The 19,856-nt window shown below is 31.5% G+C and overlaps 1 protein-coding gene across 1 annotated transcript; it reads right to left on the minus strand.

The window, feature by feature from the left end:
• Positions 1-3,258: 3,258 nt before the first annotated feature.
• On the minus strand, positions 3,259-8,108 carry LOC112513520 (cytochrome P450 90B1). Its single transcript, XM_025119808.1, has 8 exons — positions 7,884-8,108; positions 7,454-7,778; positions 7,116-7,268; positions 6,743-6,994; positions 6,247-6,339; positions 6,016-6,094; positions 5,780-5,886; positions 3,259-3,586 (listed from the first exon to the last, which is right to left on the minus strand). Exons 1-8 carry the CDS (start codon positions 8,099-8,101, stop codon positions 3,293-3,295), a joined length of 1,521 nt encoding a protein of 506 aa, XP_024975576.1. The 5' UTR covers positions 8,102-8,108; the 3' UTR covers positions 3,259-3,292.
• Between the last annotated feature and the right edge of the window lie 11,748 nt (positions 8,109-19,856).

Genomic DNA, 19,856 nt, shown 5'->3' on the forward strand with positions numbered 1-19,856 from the left:
TAAAACCAAAATTCAGCAATGAAAAACCCGTTAATGGTTGATACAACTCCATTCGGTTGAAAGTGACAGCCTCGTTTGTTCTCATCCACCAACTAGTCCTAAGGCCTTTGGTGATTAGGGTTTTTTCCTTTCACAACCCGACTCAAAGTTCAAAGAAAGATGAGGTCGAGATTATGATTTAAGAAGTCAAGCCTCGATAATTTGAATTTGGCACCTAGTTGAAAGGCATAAACTTTAAATAGTCAACAAAGTTGATCAAAGAACACGAACTTAAACGCATGTCCAAAAATGGTCCATACAAACCCTAAAATAGCAAAACTTGACAAACCTCGGATCTACATCGAAAACCCATATGGCAAAACCCTAGGGAAATCAACAAGCAAACGAGTATGTTTAAGATGAACCCAAAAAAGAGAGTGACGAGAGAGAAAGACAGATTTATGAATGCATGTGGAGCACGATGACGAACGAGAGACCAGATGAGAATTGAAGAAGCATAGTTTTTTCAAAGGGCAGAGGAGATCATTTGACAAATGATCTCAATGGGCTGACCGAATCAGTTAATTGTATTTTCATCAAGCCACAAGTAAACACCACAATTTGGATATACGAACAAGTCCTATAAGCCTTCAAGACTGTCAAGTAAAAAAAGTCCCTTAGCTTGTCAACTACGTATTAACTAATTAATTCCTTATTAAAGAAAATGTATTAGGGGCCGTTTACCAAACACTTACCCGGTAAGCGCTTACCAATAAAATTTAACATTACCACTTACTTACCGGGGAAGACTTTTGTCCACCAAAACGGCATTGTATGCAACAATTTACCCAGTAAACGCTTACCATGATAAGAGTTGTTGCACTCACCTACCAGATAAGACTCTCAGTTCTTGTCTCTCTCTTACCGGGTAAGATTTTTGGTCCTTACCATTTTCATCCGGTGAGGTAATGTTACTTGGTAAGACGCTTACCCGGGTAAGCGTTTGGTAAACGGCCCCTTAAAGTGTATGACCTTTCGTGGTTCAAGTTGGCAATAATAATAAATCTCGTTTATTATTATAAAAAATAATAATGGTATACATCGTTACTCAAATCACATTATTAGTGATTTAATCAAACATTAAGAGGCTGTTTACTAAACACTTACTTGGTAAGTGTTTAACGCATAAATTTCCTCATCGGATGAACATGAGAAGTGGTAGGAATCTTACCGGGTAAGAGCAATGAGAAGAATGAAGAGTCTTACCCGGTAAGTGGGGATGACGACTCTTACCCAGGTAAGTGCTTGCCCAGTAAATTATTGCATCATATATCTTTTGATGTACTAAAATCTTACGCATCAAAATAAATTATAGTGTCGACTCATATTGATAAGCGCTTACCGGGTAAGCATTTGAGTAAACGGCCCCTAAGTCTAATGGTCACATCAATGGTATATTGTGTTCGTTTCTCCTATATGTCTGAATTGTAATAAGACACAAGTTCTATTTTTTTCGTTATGCTCAATATGTAGGTGTTCGAGCCAGCTTGCATACACCCCGACTAATCACATGAACCCTGAGAAACATTCATAACCCTTTTCATGACCCATTCATTTCGTCTTCCATACTATATACAAAAAAATGGTAACCATTTCATACAAAATTTCCGGAAAAAACAAACTAACAAACTTTCTTTAAAAAACATTATTAAAACAAAACCCTTATTCGATCTATACGATTACCGAACCGAATTACCCAAAACAGAATAACCCTTCGATTATCAGTTTGTTTTAAAATGTTGAAAACCCAAAACCAAATAAACCAATCGAATAAATGTGTCATAAAATAAAAGATGTTAAATAGTTCAAATGTTGTTTACAATGATTCATAGTATCATTAAACTAAGAAGGTGTTTGAAATTGCTTATAAAAACAACCTATTGTCTTATTCTAGTGTGACACCGATAATAAACATTTTTCAATGTTTGGATAAACAACTTATACCGGTGCCAAACCGGTAATAAGAAGTTTTTGAAAAAGTTAAATCCTTTTAAGTTATGATAAGTTGATAAGTGTTTTTATAAAAAAATTAAGTTGTTTCAAATAAGCAATCTCAAACACCCCTAAATAGATTTGATGATAAAATAGGTTGTTGTTGTATTTAATTTTTAAAAGAGATGTTTTGGGTTAAACCGTTAAAGGAAATGAAACATGTGAGTTAAATGGGCCTCAATTAACAGCCCAGAATGAAATCACTAATCTCATTATTGGGCCTATTGGGCTGTAAATGGATCCACAATCCGGGTCGGTTACTCCGTACAGCAACCCAAAACATTTAACCGTAGAAATATTGTCGGTAGATTGGGTATCGGACGGATTATTTGTCGGTGCAACGGGAGAAGCACCGTGACAATATTCAAATAATAATATAATTTTTTGGATAAAAAAATAATTTAATAAAATAGAAATTGTCTCATTATTATTTCGGTATTTAACATATTTGTAATAAAATATCTTTTTAAATATAAAATTAATCTCTAATAATTGGATATAAAATTACTTTTTTATTTTGAACCAAAATAATATTAAATTTATTTTATTTTATAAACAAATTGATTTCTGATATGAAAATATTACATATATTTTGTATGGTTCTCGTATATGCATTCGTTGCTTGCCTTTTCACATATTCTGTAGTATGAGAGGTTTTCGGACTTGTATCTTTTTCAAAGAAAACCGAGCGTTCAGTCGATTTACCCTTCGATATAAATACAACTCTCTGTATACCTATCCAAAAATATTACATATATACCGTACTACGAGATTAACGTTGTATGAGACACAAGGGTAGTATCTTATTGGTTTGAGCTTGGCTCCAAAGATCAAAAGTAACAGGAGGTCCCAAGTTCAAATCCAAGAAAAAATAAAAATCCCCTTGTGACCACGGAGATTCAAACACGGTGACTCCGGCCTATCTGCAAAGCAGGTGGTCGCCGTGGGATTAGTCGGCTCGCATAACAGATTGGATATCCAGGTTAATAAAAAAAATGGAGAATTAATAGAAAGAAAAGGATGCAACTCATGTAAATACTTATATACTAAAATTAATTGAAATATTAAAATGAAAAGACAATATATGTGCAAGATCACATATATAAAAAATTAACTATAATATATATTCTATTAAATATTAATTTTTTTTTAATTCTAGTATTGAGAAAAGGCCCTTTCACATGGACATTTTTGAGCCATTCATTTCTTGATTCTCTCCTACCAAACATAAGATTTTGATGAGGTCTTTCGTTATCCATCATTAATGATTATTTTGGACGTTATCGATGCTCGACTTTTTCAGGTTATAACAAGACTGTTTCAGACGACGGATTCTTATTGGTAGACCTTTCGGAAAGTCCAGGTATGGATAAGCAAAAGCTTGATCTGATTCCACCAATTTCCACTCGTATTTCAGGACCAAATGATGAATAAATATCGCCATCTCTAGTTTAGCCAACTCTGATCCGGTACATAATCGAGGTCCTCCGCCAAATGGCATGAAGTTATTGGGAGAAGGCATCGTCGCATTGCTGGAGGACTTCCCACAAGCATTCTGTCAAAAAAATAGACACACGTTCATTTATTTACATCTACACATTTAACTACCAGATAATTTATTCAGATAATTTAATAATCAATATAAAACAATTTTTTTTGGACTCTTTTAGGTTTCTATTTTAATTTCTAGAATTATAATTTTAATAAAATATATAAAAAAACATGGTTATATTTAATAAAATAAGGGATATTAAAAATGGTGTGATTGGAGGAGAATGAATACACGTGCAGATGCACGTGCAAGCACACATCCGTATGGAAGAAAAAGAGCATTTTTTTAATGATCGCCTTCCCCCCACACGCACGGGAGCTGCAGTTGGAAGTGGGCCAATCATCATCAACATTCCTTATTGGGCCCCACGCGCCGTACACGTGCGACCAATACTAGGCCTGCTTATTTTGGGCCCCTATCATTATACGTCCATACCTTGACTTCCTTCTTTTGGGCCCACCTCACTTTCCTTTCGGCTCCTTTCTTCAAGTGCCCTCTTCTTTTTTTACTTACCAATTATTATTATTATTTACATCATTTATTATTTAAATTCAATAAAATTATATTTATATTATTCAAAGTAATTAATAAAAGAAATCATTTTGACATGTTTACCTGATAAAATTACCAGTATTATTATGTCTCTTATCAGATAAAATTATCAGTCTTTGTCACAATAATATAGATAATAATTGATAAACGTTTAAGAAACAGCTTGTTAAATTAATTGATATCTAGCATTTATTTTATTTAAAAAAGACAGGTTTAATTCAATATTATCTAAATTATAATATTTATATTCTGAAAGTAAGGGGATGTTTGAGATTGATTATAAAAACAACTTATTGACTTATTCCGGTGTGACACCGATAATAACACTTTTGAATGTTTGGATAAACAACTTATACCGGTGCCAAACCGGTAATAAGGAGTTTTTAAGAAGTTAAACTCTTCTAGCTTATAAGTTGATAAATATTTTTATAGAAAATTATAAATTGTTTCAAATAAACAACCCCAAACACCCTTAAATTAGTTATTTGTGTCCATTGCCATAACTACTTATTATAGTCCACATGATTTTATATATTTAACACATTATTTTTGTTTTTTTATATAAGTTTCTAAAATGTTGTTTGTCTAAGTTGATTGTGACTTGAAAAGTGACAACTTTTTTGAATTTTGGCAACAAGTGATATGAATAGAAGTTGAGGGGCCAAATCTGAACATTTATCCTCATATAATTAGAAATAATGAAATGTCTAATTATGACAAGTTGACACCTTAATAATTTGATAAATAGATTACAAGATCTATTATTTTTTGAATTATAATATTTTTAATTACATGCTTAAATAAAATATTAAATAATTTATAATATAAAATATAAAATGCTTATAGTTATATTAATTATAGTATTTTTGTTTGACTTCAATTAAATTAATTAATATAAAATGGGTTATTTAGGATATTTATAATTTATTTAAATATATAATTAAAAAAAAACTTGACAAATAAAACATTAAGCATATTTATAATTTATTACTTAAATATATAATTAAAAAAAATATTCTTAGATTTTGATATTTCAGTGGTAGGACAAAACTGTGTCCTATCAGTATAAATACTATAATTATGAACAAACGTCAAACTTTATTTTGGTTACATATCATACCGACATTAACATTTAATAACACTGTCCCCCCTGAAATTGCATGATTAATTCGAAAATCTTTGTACAATTTTTCCATAAATATCTTGATCTTGACAAACTCGTTTCAATTCAATGCAATGATAATGACGGAACCACAACCTCTGTTTTACCTAAAAAATATGTCTTTTTATGTATTGTAAAGCAGTCATGACCATTATCACCGACCGACATTTTGAGGCTTTATACCGAGACTTACATGCTTCCATATACTTCTAAGGAGCCGTTTACCAAACACTTACATAGCAAGCGCTTACCGGTGAAAGTTTACACTACCAAGTTACTTACATGGTAAGACTATAGTCCACCAAAACGGCATCGTATGCAACAATTTACCCAGTAAACACTTACCATGGTAAGAGTTGTCTCCCTTTTACCGGTTATGATTCTTGGTCTTTACCATATTCATCCGATAAGGTAACGTGACTTGATAAACGCTTCCGATATTAGAGTTATAAATGAAATATAAGAATAGTTTGAGTATGAACCTGCCATCTCCATGGATCAAAATGGTATGGTTGGTCAAAATATGCAGGATCTAAATGCACAGCTGCAATCACCGGTAGCACTTTCCACCCACATGGAATGTCATAACCTTTTTACAAAGTCAAAGTTAAAAAGTGTGGGTAAAACTTTATTTTACAAAAGTATTAGGGGTTAATTCTGTCAATATACAAAAGAATAAGGGGTTTAAGTGTAAATGAAAAGAGGAGCAACATGTTACCTTTATACCGCACATCTTTAATAGCCTTTCTATGGAGGAATCTCACCACATTCCCGAATCTTAGCGTCTCATTGATCACCTTCAATCACACAAATTTTTGTTATCATAATATAATTTAGAAAGTATTATTCGGTTCGTTTTGATTCGATCAGTCTGTCTGTACATGTTGTATTGTACTGTGTATACGTGAAGGATGTACAAATGAAAAAAACAATAGAAAAAAAAGCTTACACACTGTGTAAATTCCATCTTTTTATAGTCGTCCCAAGTCAAGTCCTTCTCGCCAGACTGCTTCTTCGCATTGACGATTTCTTCATGTTCCTCCTGAAAACCATACACAAACGGGTCTTTAGTAGGGTGTTGCTTTTTCGACATTAACATGCGTATTTCATGCATTTTATGCTATTGCTATACAAGAGTCTTTACGGGAGAGAATGAGTGGAATAAGAATCTGTTCATCCCCAATTCCGTGTCTTTTTGCTGTCCTACCAATCACGTAAGTATACGTCATTATTTTATTTTGTCTTCTCACCGAAATGATATTGTGGATTCACGTGATTGGTGGACATGAAACGATGTATTTTTATTCAAAATTTGAGAGAATTCCTATATATATATATATACATACAAGTTTGATTGTCTATATCTAGCTGATATTGAAATGCAACAGAAATCAAGAATGCGAGTGAAGTGTGGTACAAAAAGGATGGTTTGGTTAGGTTCTTACTCTAAGTTGTTGAACAGCAGTCGGACAAGCCTCCAAGAAATAAATGGCTAAGGCTATGGAAACCGAAGAGGTTTCATGGCCCGCGAAAAGCAAACTCAGTACCAAATCAAGAATTTGCTCTTTCGAGAGGGTAGAATTCTTTAACACCCATCCGAGTAAATCGTCTTCTAGTCTCTCCACATCGTCTCCATCTGACTTCCGAATCCTCTCATCCATTCGTGTTTCAATGAACTTAAGAATGATCGCTCTAGACTATCAATTTGTTCAAAACAACCAAATCAAAACCCGTATATTTTATGGGGTTTTCGTGGTTTCTTCGCATATAAAACCGCAAAAAAAAATCCAAAAAAGAAGATGGAGTTTAATCAATTACCTTTAAAGCTTTTCTGTATGCAGTCCCAGGGAAGTTTAAAGGGGCAGAAACCACACCTTTCATGAAAGTCACATATTCTTTCTTGAGTTGCTCAGTTTCTGGTTTTCCAGGGTCTAAACTCATGATATGTTTCGCCATTAAATTGAAAGTAAACTGCAAAGAAGAAATCGAACAGTCGAAATGAAAAGATTATGTCGCATAATTCGATAACAAACCATACAATTGCTTTTCTTTTGTGGGTAACCGTAGTTATCCATGTCAGTTTAAATACAGTAGTCATCGCAGCTGAACCTCCATGTCAATTCATGCATATATATATATAAAGATTATATGTATACCTTCTTGGCTTCTTCTTGGGCACAAAAAGATGAACTTTCTTGCCAAGAATCTAATACCCACAAAGTGTTTTTTTCAACTTCTCTAAAAAGTTGAGTCTTGAGTCGAGCATTGGTCAAGAAGTTGAGTGAGATTAACCTCATGTCTCTATGCATGTCGCCAACCTGAACCAACATGGACCATTTTCCAAGAATCCCACCGATACTTCTTGGATAACTGCATTCGAATAGCTTCCCTTCGTTTTGCAATATGTATCGGTTCAACCCTGGATCCACTGAAACGATCGTCGGTTCCCCAAAAAGATTCGATTTGTATATCTTCCCAAACCTACACACAAATCCCATTAACTGATTGGAAGAAAGACCAATCATATATATATATATATATACAGTCTGTTTCATGTATATGTATACAGATTCTTGAAAAACTCACTTTGATATGTGCTGTTCCATGAAAGCTCCGATGGTGGTGGCGGAGTAGGGGCGGAGGTAACCAATGGTTTCTCCGATGAAGGGCCAACCCATGTTTCCCGGCGGAAGATTGAGAGGTGAAGAATCAGTGGCTTGTGTTCTTCTCTTGATACAATTGAAGGCATGAAATAGGGTTGAGATCAGAAGAGACAGCAAGATGAAGAGCTCAAAGGCAGACATTTTCTTGCTTCAAGATACTGAAAGACACAGACACAGACACAGAGTGAGGGTGTGTTTAGTGTGTGTTTGTGGGGGGTGGATGGCAAGGGAAGTAAATGGGATGAGAGTCCACCTTTATACAAGTACATGATGCTGGCAATGTTCCATCTGATGGAAAAGGAAATTTCAACTTTTTTAGAAGATTTTTTTTATAAGGTGACTACTTTTACTTTTTGGNAGGGCAAATTGGGATAAAATCCTGTGTCTCTAACTTTTTTGTCCATCAATTAAACACATTCTTATCATTTATTTATTTCTAAAACACAGATAAAACTTTTAAAAACCATTTTTTATGTATAAAGTATTGTTTATTTATTTAAATATAAATTAAATAAATTTATATTTGATATAATAATTATATAGTTTTATATCATATATTGATGGATAACAAGAAAGTTGGGATAAAAACGAAATTTTATTCGAATAAAAATCATCTGTCTTAAATCTTATGTCCATTAATTATGTGAAAATATATCGATTAATAAATTCGTTACGTGTTTTTTTATTTAATTAATGAAAAAAAAAACATGAGGATGTGTGACCTTGTGAATTATAAGAAAACAAAAATTAGCATCGTTTTTTTGACTTTCTTTGCTCTAATATTGGTCTTCCAATACCATCTGTTAATTAAAAAATAAAATTTATAAAAAAATAATTTTTTATTGATGTATGTTACTTAAAATTCAAGATTACAAGTAGATTATGTATAATTACAACTTATTAAAGCTTTATGTTTGAATTCGTATGACTAACTGCATATAGAAATAATTAAATACATGATAAGTATCTCATTTTAATTATAAAAAAATTTAAAATATAATTTGGATAATCATTGAGTTCTAACGGGAAATATTTAGTTCTTATCTTTATAAAAAAATATTAACTTTATACCAAAAATAAATTGCTTTGTTATTAAACTTAAAAATATATATTATTAAACCAAAAGTTATATTATGTTTTTTTTTCAAATTTTTATGATATCTTGAAATTTATATTTTGTTCAAAAATAAAAACATTATCGCTTTATTAAAACCAAATAAAATCATATTCTGACATCGATAGAGATAAAGATAAAACGAAAAATTGACATCGATATGTATCTCATTGCATTGCACGAATACCTTTCTAGTATATTATTACATACTTATAATTTATCTGTTAAAAGCAAATAATAAAATATTATATTTTTCTTATAAACATTTAATTTTAGTTTATAATAATATTTATTTATTAATTTTTTTCCACAATGGAAAAAGTATAAGATAAGTTACATCCATTCAAATTTGAAGAAATTTAGAATTAAATATTTTAGAGAAAAAAATAATATTTTATTTATATATTATAATTTATTGATCATATGATATTTTGTTATATTATACAACATCTGTAATCAATTATTTATATGTTTAAATATAACTAACAACTAATCGAGAGAAGACTTATCGATTTTTTAACGACAATTTGTAAACTAAAATTGAATGAGACGAAATAACGGTTTATTGTATTGCATTACGCTTATACAATTCTAATAATATACAATATATTATTATAAATATCTATATTAATATATTTTTACTAAATAAAATATGTTTTTAATAAATATAAATATTTAAGAGCATTTTTATCATATTACTCAATAGTTTCTTAAAAAAAAAGTCAAAAGTCAAAATCTTTAAAATTACAATATTAATTATATTATAAAATTATTAATACATTTAATAAAAAGTACTTTTCTGCTAATACATTTAATAATTATCCTAAAAATTTAATTTTAATGAGTTTTGAAAAAAAAATTAGTATTTCTTTCATCTTTTTTACATTTGAAAGAACTATAAGGGTACTCACGCAATGCAGCGAGATAAATCTCCATTTATTGTTTAGTTTTTATTATTTGTCTATATCGATATAATATTATTTTATGTGGGTTTGAGAAAGCGATAATGTTTTTATTTTTGAATAAAATATAAATTTGAAGATAGTATAATTTTTTTTAAAATAAAATCGATATTAGTATTAAATTAACTATTTAATAGTTCTCGTTTTTTTGGTGTAAGTTCTTTAATTCAACTTTTTATTATAATTTAATTTAGGTCTAATAACAAAGTAATTTATTTTTGATTTAATAATATAATTTTTATTAAAGATAATAATTAAAAATTCTGTTAGAAACTCAATGATTATCTTAATTATATTTTAGATTTTTTATATTTAAAATATATGTTTATCATGTATTTGATTATATATATCTGCAATTAGTTATACGAATTTAAAAATAGAACTTTAATAAGTTGTACTTACGCAAAATCATTTGTAATCTTGAATTTTAAGTAATATGCATCAATAAACAGTACCTCATGCATACAAAATGTTTTCTAAGAGTTTTTGTCAAATGCTTTATAATATAGTATAGATATATTTGAAAGAATTAGAAAGAAATTTATAATTTTGTCAATTCTTTTTGTTTTTTTTATCGAAAACATTAGTTTTTTTTAATTATTATGTTGTTTCACTTTTTTCTTCCTTCATAACGTTGTGTTCTTGAAACCTTTTTTACGAAGAGGGAAAATAGAGGAAAATAAAAAGAACTCATTTTATTGAAACCTTTTTAAAAGAGAAAGGAAAAGAAAAATAATGACAAGTTTCCTTCCAAATGTGGGAGGAAAGGGAAGGAAGAAGATTAAACGTTTTAAAATATTATTAAAAATTACAAAACTACCCAATCTTTTATTTTAAATATTATATTTTTAAAGGGTATATTAGTAAAATGATCTTATTCCTTTCATTTCTCTCCTGTTTAAGAACATGAAAAATTATTTTCTTTATTTTTCTTTCCTTCCCTTTCGAGAACACAAATAAAAAAAACCACAAGGGTTTTGGCGTAGTGGTTGATGCTCTGTGAGATGTGGTGGAATATCTCATTTGCCTTTCGAATGTGTCTGACCTGTAATGCACATTTAAAAAAAATGAGGATTAGACAATAAGGTCTAGTGAGTAATTCATTGATAGCTGTTACATGGTGAAAATCACCAAGACATTTTTGGAAAGCCAATCTTTGGAAATCAACATATAAATAACATTTATCGTATCAAATCTCATTTTTGTCGCATTATACAGATGAATCAACCAACTCATCACATTACAAGGATGAGACCTCCCATTTCATCGCATCAAATAGATGCGATAACGCATTTTTTTCACATCATACAGATGCGATAATCCCCACTTGTCGCACCAAGTAGATGCAATAAACACACTTGTCGCATCACACTGATGCGATAACTATAATTCCTCGCACCATACTGATGTGATAACCTACTTTGTCGTATCACATTGATGTGATCACTTCAACTTATCACATCATACAGATGCTATAACACATACTCATCACATCATACAAATACGATCACAACAACTCATATGATCAAAATGTCATCTTTCACAGAACTGTTGAATATGCCACCCTTATCCAAATATATCCTGCTCCTGATTATGACACCCTTATTTCAAATTTACCTTGCTTTTGATTATGTCACCCTTATTTCAAATTTACCTTGCTCCTGATTATGTCACTCTTATTTCAAAATATACACCTCTCCTGATTATACCCCTTATTCCAGTCAATTGATAATAACGTATCAAAACCAAATTATGCTAACAAATAACACATAATCGTGTTAAAAAACACCCGAATTCGAAACCCATATGGTTTCTTATTGAAAGCATATCAAATGAAGCTTTTTAAAAATAAAAACTCACCTTGAATTAAAATTAGATGGAAAACTTTAAACCGACACAAAATTTCGTATAAGAACACAAGAATTTCTTCTTCTTTCTCTTTTGTTTGCTCGAACCAGAAACAAAATATCACCAACTTTTTCTCTTTTTCCTTCTTATCTTTTAAATTAAAGAAAAGAAAAAGAGAGACACTTTTCTTTTCTTGGTATCAATCACATATGCCAGAATAGTTTGACATCTTTTCTGAATACACTTTCGAGTTTTTAAAACAGAAATTAAGCTAGTGTGACGGTCTCGTCGATCACCGCATGTCACAATCGGTCCCTTACCAGACAGATCAATATTGTTGATCCTCTCTATCAATGATTTGATGATGATTCTTTTTATCTTACGAAGTGTACTATCTCTTTATTCAGCTTCAGCGATCATCACTGAGTCTGGTCAGTGATCGCTGAACATGTATTGTAATACTCTCAGAAACAAGTATTCTTTAGGAAGACAAAACTCACACCATAGAACTTCAGTGACATCGAAGAAAAGATGAAGATAGAGACAAGCAAGTTCATGATCTAATGCGGGTTTCAATGATAACAAACATGTTTAGACAAGTGTGAAATCTACTCAAGATTCAGCGAACACTAAAGAAACCTGAAGGTTATTCCAGTGTCAGCGATCAAATGAATCTTGTTGAACAAAATTAGTTTTTGTCTTGTCCTTCTACACACAAAGGACAAACCCATACCTCTCAAAGTAAAGTACTGTACGGAGTCACTCTATTGTCTCCAAGCATGCTTACCTACTTTGTGAAAGATTATTGTTCATATACGGCAAAAGCTTGTATATTTGGAACAAAGGACAAGCTCACCTCAAGAAGCTTGCCACGTGCTTTGTACCGTCTGACTTGCATTTAATGCAACATGTATAAATAGCTGAGAAGTTATTTATTCTCAACTACGGATATCTAGAAGAAGCAAACTGTTGCAAGAATTCTTACTTCTAGAAGATCAACTCTCTACCTAAGAGAAATGCTTCTTCCCAAGCACATGACTTCTTAACCTTTTCTTTTAGCAAGTCTTTTCTTTCTTGCTTTTTGTGTCTTGTGTGTTTCATTGATTGTTTAGATAAGTTTTGTATCTTATCTCTTTCGCAAACAATTTGTAAAATTCTGTATTGATCTTCTTTATCAATAAAGAATTTTTAAAAGTGAAAGTTGATGTGTTTATATTCACCCCTCATCTTCTACAAACTGTTACCTTTAAACTCTTGTAGATCCGGTTGGGACCAACAAATATGAATCATTTTTTGGTTACACACTATAGTTGCTTGATTTTCTGATAATCAATCCATACTCATGACTACATCAAATTCTCTTATGGGCATAGGAAATAGTCGAATTGGTACCACACACCCTTCTACCTCAATTTGGTAGTCATTAAGGACTTTGGTGATAGAAATCTAACTGTCATTAGCATTATCTACTATTAATGTGTAGCCTAGAGGTACAAGTTTCATGTATAAGCAACCAACAAATGAAGGTGACACAAAAGAATAATTTGCACCATAATTGAGTAACACCTTGGCATATATTGAGTTAACAAGAAATGTATCTGTCACCACATCTGAAATTTCTTCAGCTTCTCCCCTAGACATTTAGAAAGATCATCCCTTTGCTTTCTCTAGTTCACTTCTTTTCATACCCACACGATTATTCTAATTAACACCAGTGAATTTGATCTTTGATTCCTTAACCGAGGATAATTTGTTTTAATATGATTAGGAGAGTTACAATGATAACAACGTTGAAGGATTCAAAAATCTCTAGAAATATGCCCCAATTTTCCACATCTATAACAAATTCTTTGATCCACATTACAGTCACCCTGATGGATACGATGACATCTTGGACAAGGCCCTTCATTATACCTTTGAATTGGAAGATTATCAGTTCTCACAAACTTTGGTCTATGGAAGTCAGTTGACGATCCTTTTCACTTTTTCTTTTCTCCGGCATTTTCCCCCATTTGTCTGTCTTTATTTGCTTTCAGTTGTTTCAATAGCATCAACTGAAGCTGGAAATGTGATAGGATCCATGCTATTAGGAATTTTCTGATGGATGGTTGTAATCCCCGAATGTATCTTTCAACTTTACGGGCCTCCATAGAGATATAATGTTTCGCAAATCGGGAATGTTTCAGAAAATTTTTAGTATATTTCGGAACAGTCATATTTCCATGTTCCAGTTTCAAAAATTCCCCCTCTAACTGTCTGACTACAACTATTGGGTAAAACTGCTCTTTAAATCTATCAGTGAACTTTATTTAAGACATTGTTCTCAAAATATCTGGTTTGGATAAGGATTCCATTTCCCACCAATATAAAGCATTAGATTTTAACATAGATATAGAAAATATAACCCTATCCTCATACGAACATTTACTGATATTAAAAATTGATTCAATCTCTTTCAACCAGCACATTGCTTTGGATCTCTTTCACCTGAAAACATCGGAGGTTTACATGTTAAAAACATTTTGATATCACCTCCCTTTTCATTAATAGTAGGAACTTGTGGATTAATCTCATCTTTTTCAGTTTCAACATAGGTAGGAGTTCTCATTAAAGATGTTAACATATTCAGGATTTTGAGAATGATCTCGACCCGTGAATCTGTTTCTATTTTGTTCATCATTTGTATTTCCTTGAGTTGATTCTTCTTGTTCGACATGAACTTCAGGAAGAATATTTCTACATCTTCCCCCGGTCTCTGCCGCTACCTCTGCCCCGACTAGCAGGTCGATTTTCTGGAATATTCCCTAGTGGATTATCCTCTCCTCCGGGGTAATAAGTGAAACTCTTTCAGATCATCAAGAGTTACTTGCCATATGATAATTCGCAAGAATTTTAATGCATATAATTACATTTCCAAATGTAATAAGATATTCAAATACAAATATGAACCTGTAAACTTAGGATTACATTAGCCAGTTGTAATATGAATTTACTTACATATCGTTCTCTTAACCTATTATATTTATTCCCAAAGGTTCTATAGATGAGAGGGACCCTTATTATGCAAATAATATATAGTTTAAGTCTAGGCATCAAATTAAATACTTAAATCTCTTAAACTCAGGCTCTGATACCAAACTTGTAACACCCCATCTCATATTTGCATAAAACACACATATTCCATATAACATAAAATACAATTATTACACACTGGTCCCAAATATTATACATCGCTACTTACAAAAGTAACTACAAACTTTTTCTAACAAATTACATGATTTGAATATAATAAATTTATAGTTCATGTATTTCACAACTTCCACAAAATTCATGCTTATCAAATAAGCAGATGTACCTTTTCCTTTACCTTTCGAATTTGCCCGACCTGTAATGCACATTTTTGAAGATAAAATGAGGGTTAGACTATAAAGTTTAGTGAATAATCCCTTGACAGCTATTACAGGGTGAAAATCATAAAACACCTTTGGAAAGCCAATCTTTGAAAATCAACACATAAATAACATTTATCGCATCAAACCTCATTTTTGTCGCATTATACAGATGAATCAACCAACTCATCGCATCAAACAAATGCGATAAAACATTTTCTTGCATCATATAGATGCGATAATCCCCATTTATCGCACCAAGAAGATGCGATAAACACACTTGTCGCATCACACTGATGCGATAACTACAACTTCTAGCACTATACTGATGCAATAACCCACTTTGTCGCATCACACTGATGCAATCACTTCAACTTATTGCATCATACAGAAGCCATAACACATACTCATCGCATTTACCCTGATTCTGATTATGCCACCCTTATTTCAAAATATACACATCTCCTAATTATGTCACCTTTATTTCAGTCAATGGATAATAATGTATCAAAACCCAAACTATGCTAACAAATAGCACATAATCGTGTTCAAAAACACCCTAATTCAAAAACCATAAAGCATATCAACTGAAGCTTTTTGAAATAAAAACTCACCTTGAATCACAATAAGATGGAATACTTTAAACCAACACAAAATTTCAGATAAAAACACAAGAATTTCTTATTCTTCTTCTTCTTCTGTTTGCTCGAACCAGAAACAAAATATCACCAACGTTTTCTCTTTTTCCTTTCTTATCTTTTAAATTAAAGAAAAGAAAAAGACACACACACACACACACATAAAGTTGACACGGTGGAATTTTAAAGATTTTAAATCAACTTTTTCAAAGTGCATCCCTCAACTTCTTACTGCTTATAGAAAAACAACTCAAACACTTTCGTCAATAAAACACGATTATAAAAGCAAAAACGATCAGATTTGGTCTCTGCCTCTAACGGCCGTCAAATTTTTTTGTTAAGTTGAGAGTATTTTGATCTTTTTATATTTTATCTCATTTTCTATTAGAAATAAAAAATCTTTTTATATGGTCCACTTAAAATTATGACATGTGTTCCACTCATTATTTACTAACAACCACCACCTCATTCACCTCCCATAAAACCTTTCCTGTCAATCGGTGAAGCTTCAGTCATCATCTCCGGCCAAACTTTCGATTATAGTCTCCAAACTCGAAAACCACAAATCCAAAATCTAAACAAAATAAAAAACCAAAACCAAAGACAAAATCTAAATATAAACTTGTCCATTTTTTCGTGAATTTTACCGTCCCTGTTCTCCAGCCAAACCTTCGATAATACACATAAACACTAGAGGATATACACAAAAAATAATTAAAATCTAAATATAAATCAAACCCAGATCTAAATCTAGAGAAACAATAATCTAAATCAACAAAACATTGTGCAATTCGATACAAAATAAGCAGTTTCAAACCCACAAGGAGGAAAGGGGTTGAAAAAAAGGAAAAAGAAAGTATGGGTTTCATGGTGCATATGGGCTTCTTTTATGCCAATCATTCATCAATGGATGCCTTACTAAGCCTTGATTCATATTCGCATTTTCACGAACACCTTGTCTGCAATCCAAGAAATGTCCCTCCATATCAACCCCCTGCATTTATTATTGGAAACCAATGACCTCCAATGTATCCACGTTGAAATTATGGGTTCCCAATGTTTGGTTGATTTTATCTAAAATATTAGCAAAAATTTTATTTTCTTCAACATTTTTCAGTTGGGGTTTTTCATAGTTCTTCTAATTGGGCTTCTTGAACTCAAAATCTGAAGCAGATGGTTATGAAGGTGTGTTCGATGAAAAAAGGGAGGAAGACGGTGCAAGGAGGATGACTCTGTGGTAGATTAGTGAAGAGAGAATATGGGAGGAGCAAGGATATCGTATAACAACTGTTAGGCAACTGGAAAGAGGGAGAGTGTGGTGAAAGTGGTCATCAGTGGTGGAAACAATTAGGTAGGGGAGGGGAAAAAGAAGGTGTTAGAGTGGAAGATGGGGTTGGTCATGAGAGGTCGCCTAATAGTTCGAGAAGAGATTGTCTGATAAGGGGTTATTTGAGAAGAAGATTGGATGTTGGGACAATGGTTAGATCGGTGGAGTTTGGCAGTTAGGGGAGGATCGACACTGTACTTGGGTGTGGATGAGTTCCAATTTGGTGGGGGTATGTAAGTCCAGGGTGTGGGGTCTTTATATGTATATATATTGGTAAAATGTCTAAAATATCTTTAACTTAACAAAAAAAATTACCGGCCGTTAGAGGCAGGGACCAAATTCGGTCACTTTTACAAACCATAATGGCCAATTTGTTATTTTGGAATTGTAGGAACAACAATTGTTACTTTCGAGAAACTACAGGGACCAAATTTGCAGTTTACTCTATATGTTAACTTATTTTAAGGTACATTAAAATATAATGTTAATATGTGCTAACTTATGTTAAGGTACATTGTAATTTAATTTTAATATATGGTAACTTATGTTAAGATTGCATGTTAAGATGTATTAAGATTTTCATGTTAATATATGTTAAAACTGAGGGGTATATTAACCTATATTTGTGTATGTTTAGAGTTGTAATATATGTTAATTTATATTAAGACTGAATACTACCATGTCAATTGATGCTAACATCATCTGGCGAGGTGTGTTAAGTTGTCAAACGGTAGGTAAGCTATTTTAACCTTCGTATCTGTCTACAATTTTGCCTTCGAAGTTCCCCTCAATTACCAAAATGCTAGTGCGTCCATCAACATCGTTGGATCAAGATGTGTGCGTCATCTAATGATTGTGGATGGGTTCCTACGAAAAAAATATATTTATACACGGTATATATATATATATATATATACACACACACACACACACACACACATATATATATATATATATATATATATATAAACACATACACACACTTCATGTGTGTATATGGGAAAATCGTATACAAACTGTCTAAAAGTTATAAACTGTGAAAACTGGTATATACGTGTTATTTAATTGTTTTATAGATAAAACACCACACATGCAATGTCTATACAATATTGTTTCATAAATTAAATGCCAAGAATGTTTTACGAGTGGAAAAAGACATAAAAACACGTACAGTTATACTCACATACAAGAACAAAACATGTGAAATAATATTAATCATTACCTTAAAATCAAATCACTGAATGGTTTTAGTTGATTTTCACATGTGTAGTTTCATTTATGAAACTGATTTTCACAGTTTGTAACAGTTATTGATTTTTTTGATTTACGAATATATATATATATATATATATATATATATATAGGGTTGGGTTGGGTTCACGTGAGACCAATGGTTTTTGTGAGACTCGTAAGACCAATTTATGTTCATTGATCAACTTTATAAGCTAATGATGTAATGGTCTAAAGTTGCACGGTGACAATTTTGTGATTATTGAGAAGTCTCGTGGTAATTTTGTGATTATGAATGTTCAGATTGTAGATCTAATCCAAAGGTTGAGGATTGGTCTTACGGATCTTGCGAAAAACCATTGGTCTCACATGATCCCAAGTCTATGTATGTATGTATGTATATGTATGTATATATATGTATCTATGTATGCGTATATATGTACATATGTATGTATATATATGGTTGAGTTCTAGTGAGAATAAAAGTTGTGGTGAGAAGATAAAAACAAAACAAACATATATCTTCATCTATATTCAGATACCTTTATTTATCTATTTATCATTATAACTGAAATTTTAATAAATTCATGTATGTGAAAGTAATTAAATGTGCATAAAAGTTTATGAAAATGACTTTAAAAGTAAAAACAAATTTGAACATAAAGATATATGAATGTAGTTGAAGAAAATTTAGTTAGATTAAAAAGTCAATCCATTCAAAGATTTGGAAGTGTTCTTATTATTCTTATCATAACTGTTATTTTGATAGATCTCTCGTCTCTCTCTCTCTCTCTCTCTCTATATATATATATATATATATATNGAAGTGTTCTTATTATTCTTATCATAACTGTTATTTTGATAGATCTCTCGTCTCTCTCTCTCTCTCTCTCTCTATATATATATATATATATATATTGTTTTCTTTATGAAAAAGTGATTTTATACTTGTCCGTATAAACAAACAAAGAACATAAATGTGTAAGATAATATTTCTTAATAAAAAACACATACATATGGCAGTAGATCGTGTGAGAAGAGGAAGTTAGAAAGAAGCGTAAAAAGAGGTCTGAACCTTTTATCACTTTTAATCTGATGTCCACTCATTAATTGCGCTTTAGAAGGGAATTGACCCGGTGCATCTCGGTGCACCTCATTAATGTTAATATTCAAATAGGATTGATTCAATGGTGGAGATCTCTTCTTACGTTTCTCATCATAACAACCTTATATACAAGGTTCTAAATGGCGTTAGGCGTAGCATGATGGCGAGGCCAAGCCTCAAGCCTTACGAGTTACAGGGTGGTCAATTGGCCATGGCGTTTCCCAAGGCGTGGCTTAAGAAGGAAAATCTAATATATATATATATACACACATATATATATATA

Source organism: Cynara cardunculus, assembly GCF_001531365.2.
Source record: "Cynara cardunculus var. scolymus isolate 2C chromosome LG 5, CcrdV1, whole genome shotgun sequence".
Taxonomy (NCBI): Eukaryota; Viridiplantae; Streptophyta; class Magnoliopsida; order Asterales; family Asteraceae; genus Cynara; species Cynara cardunculus.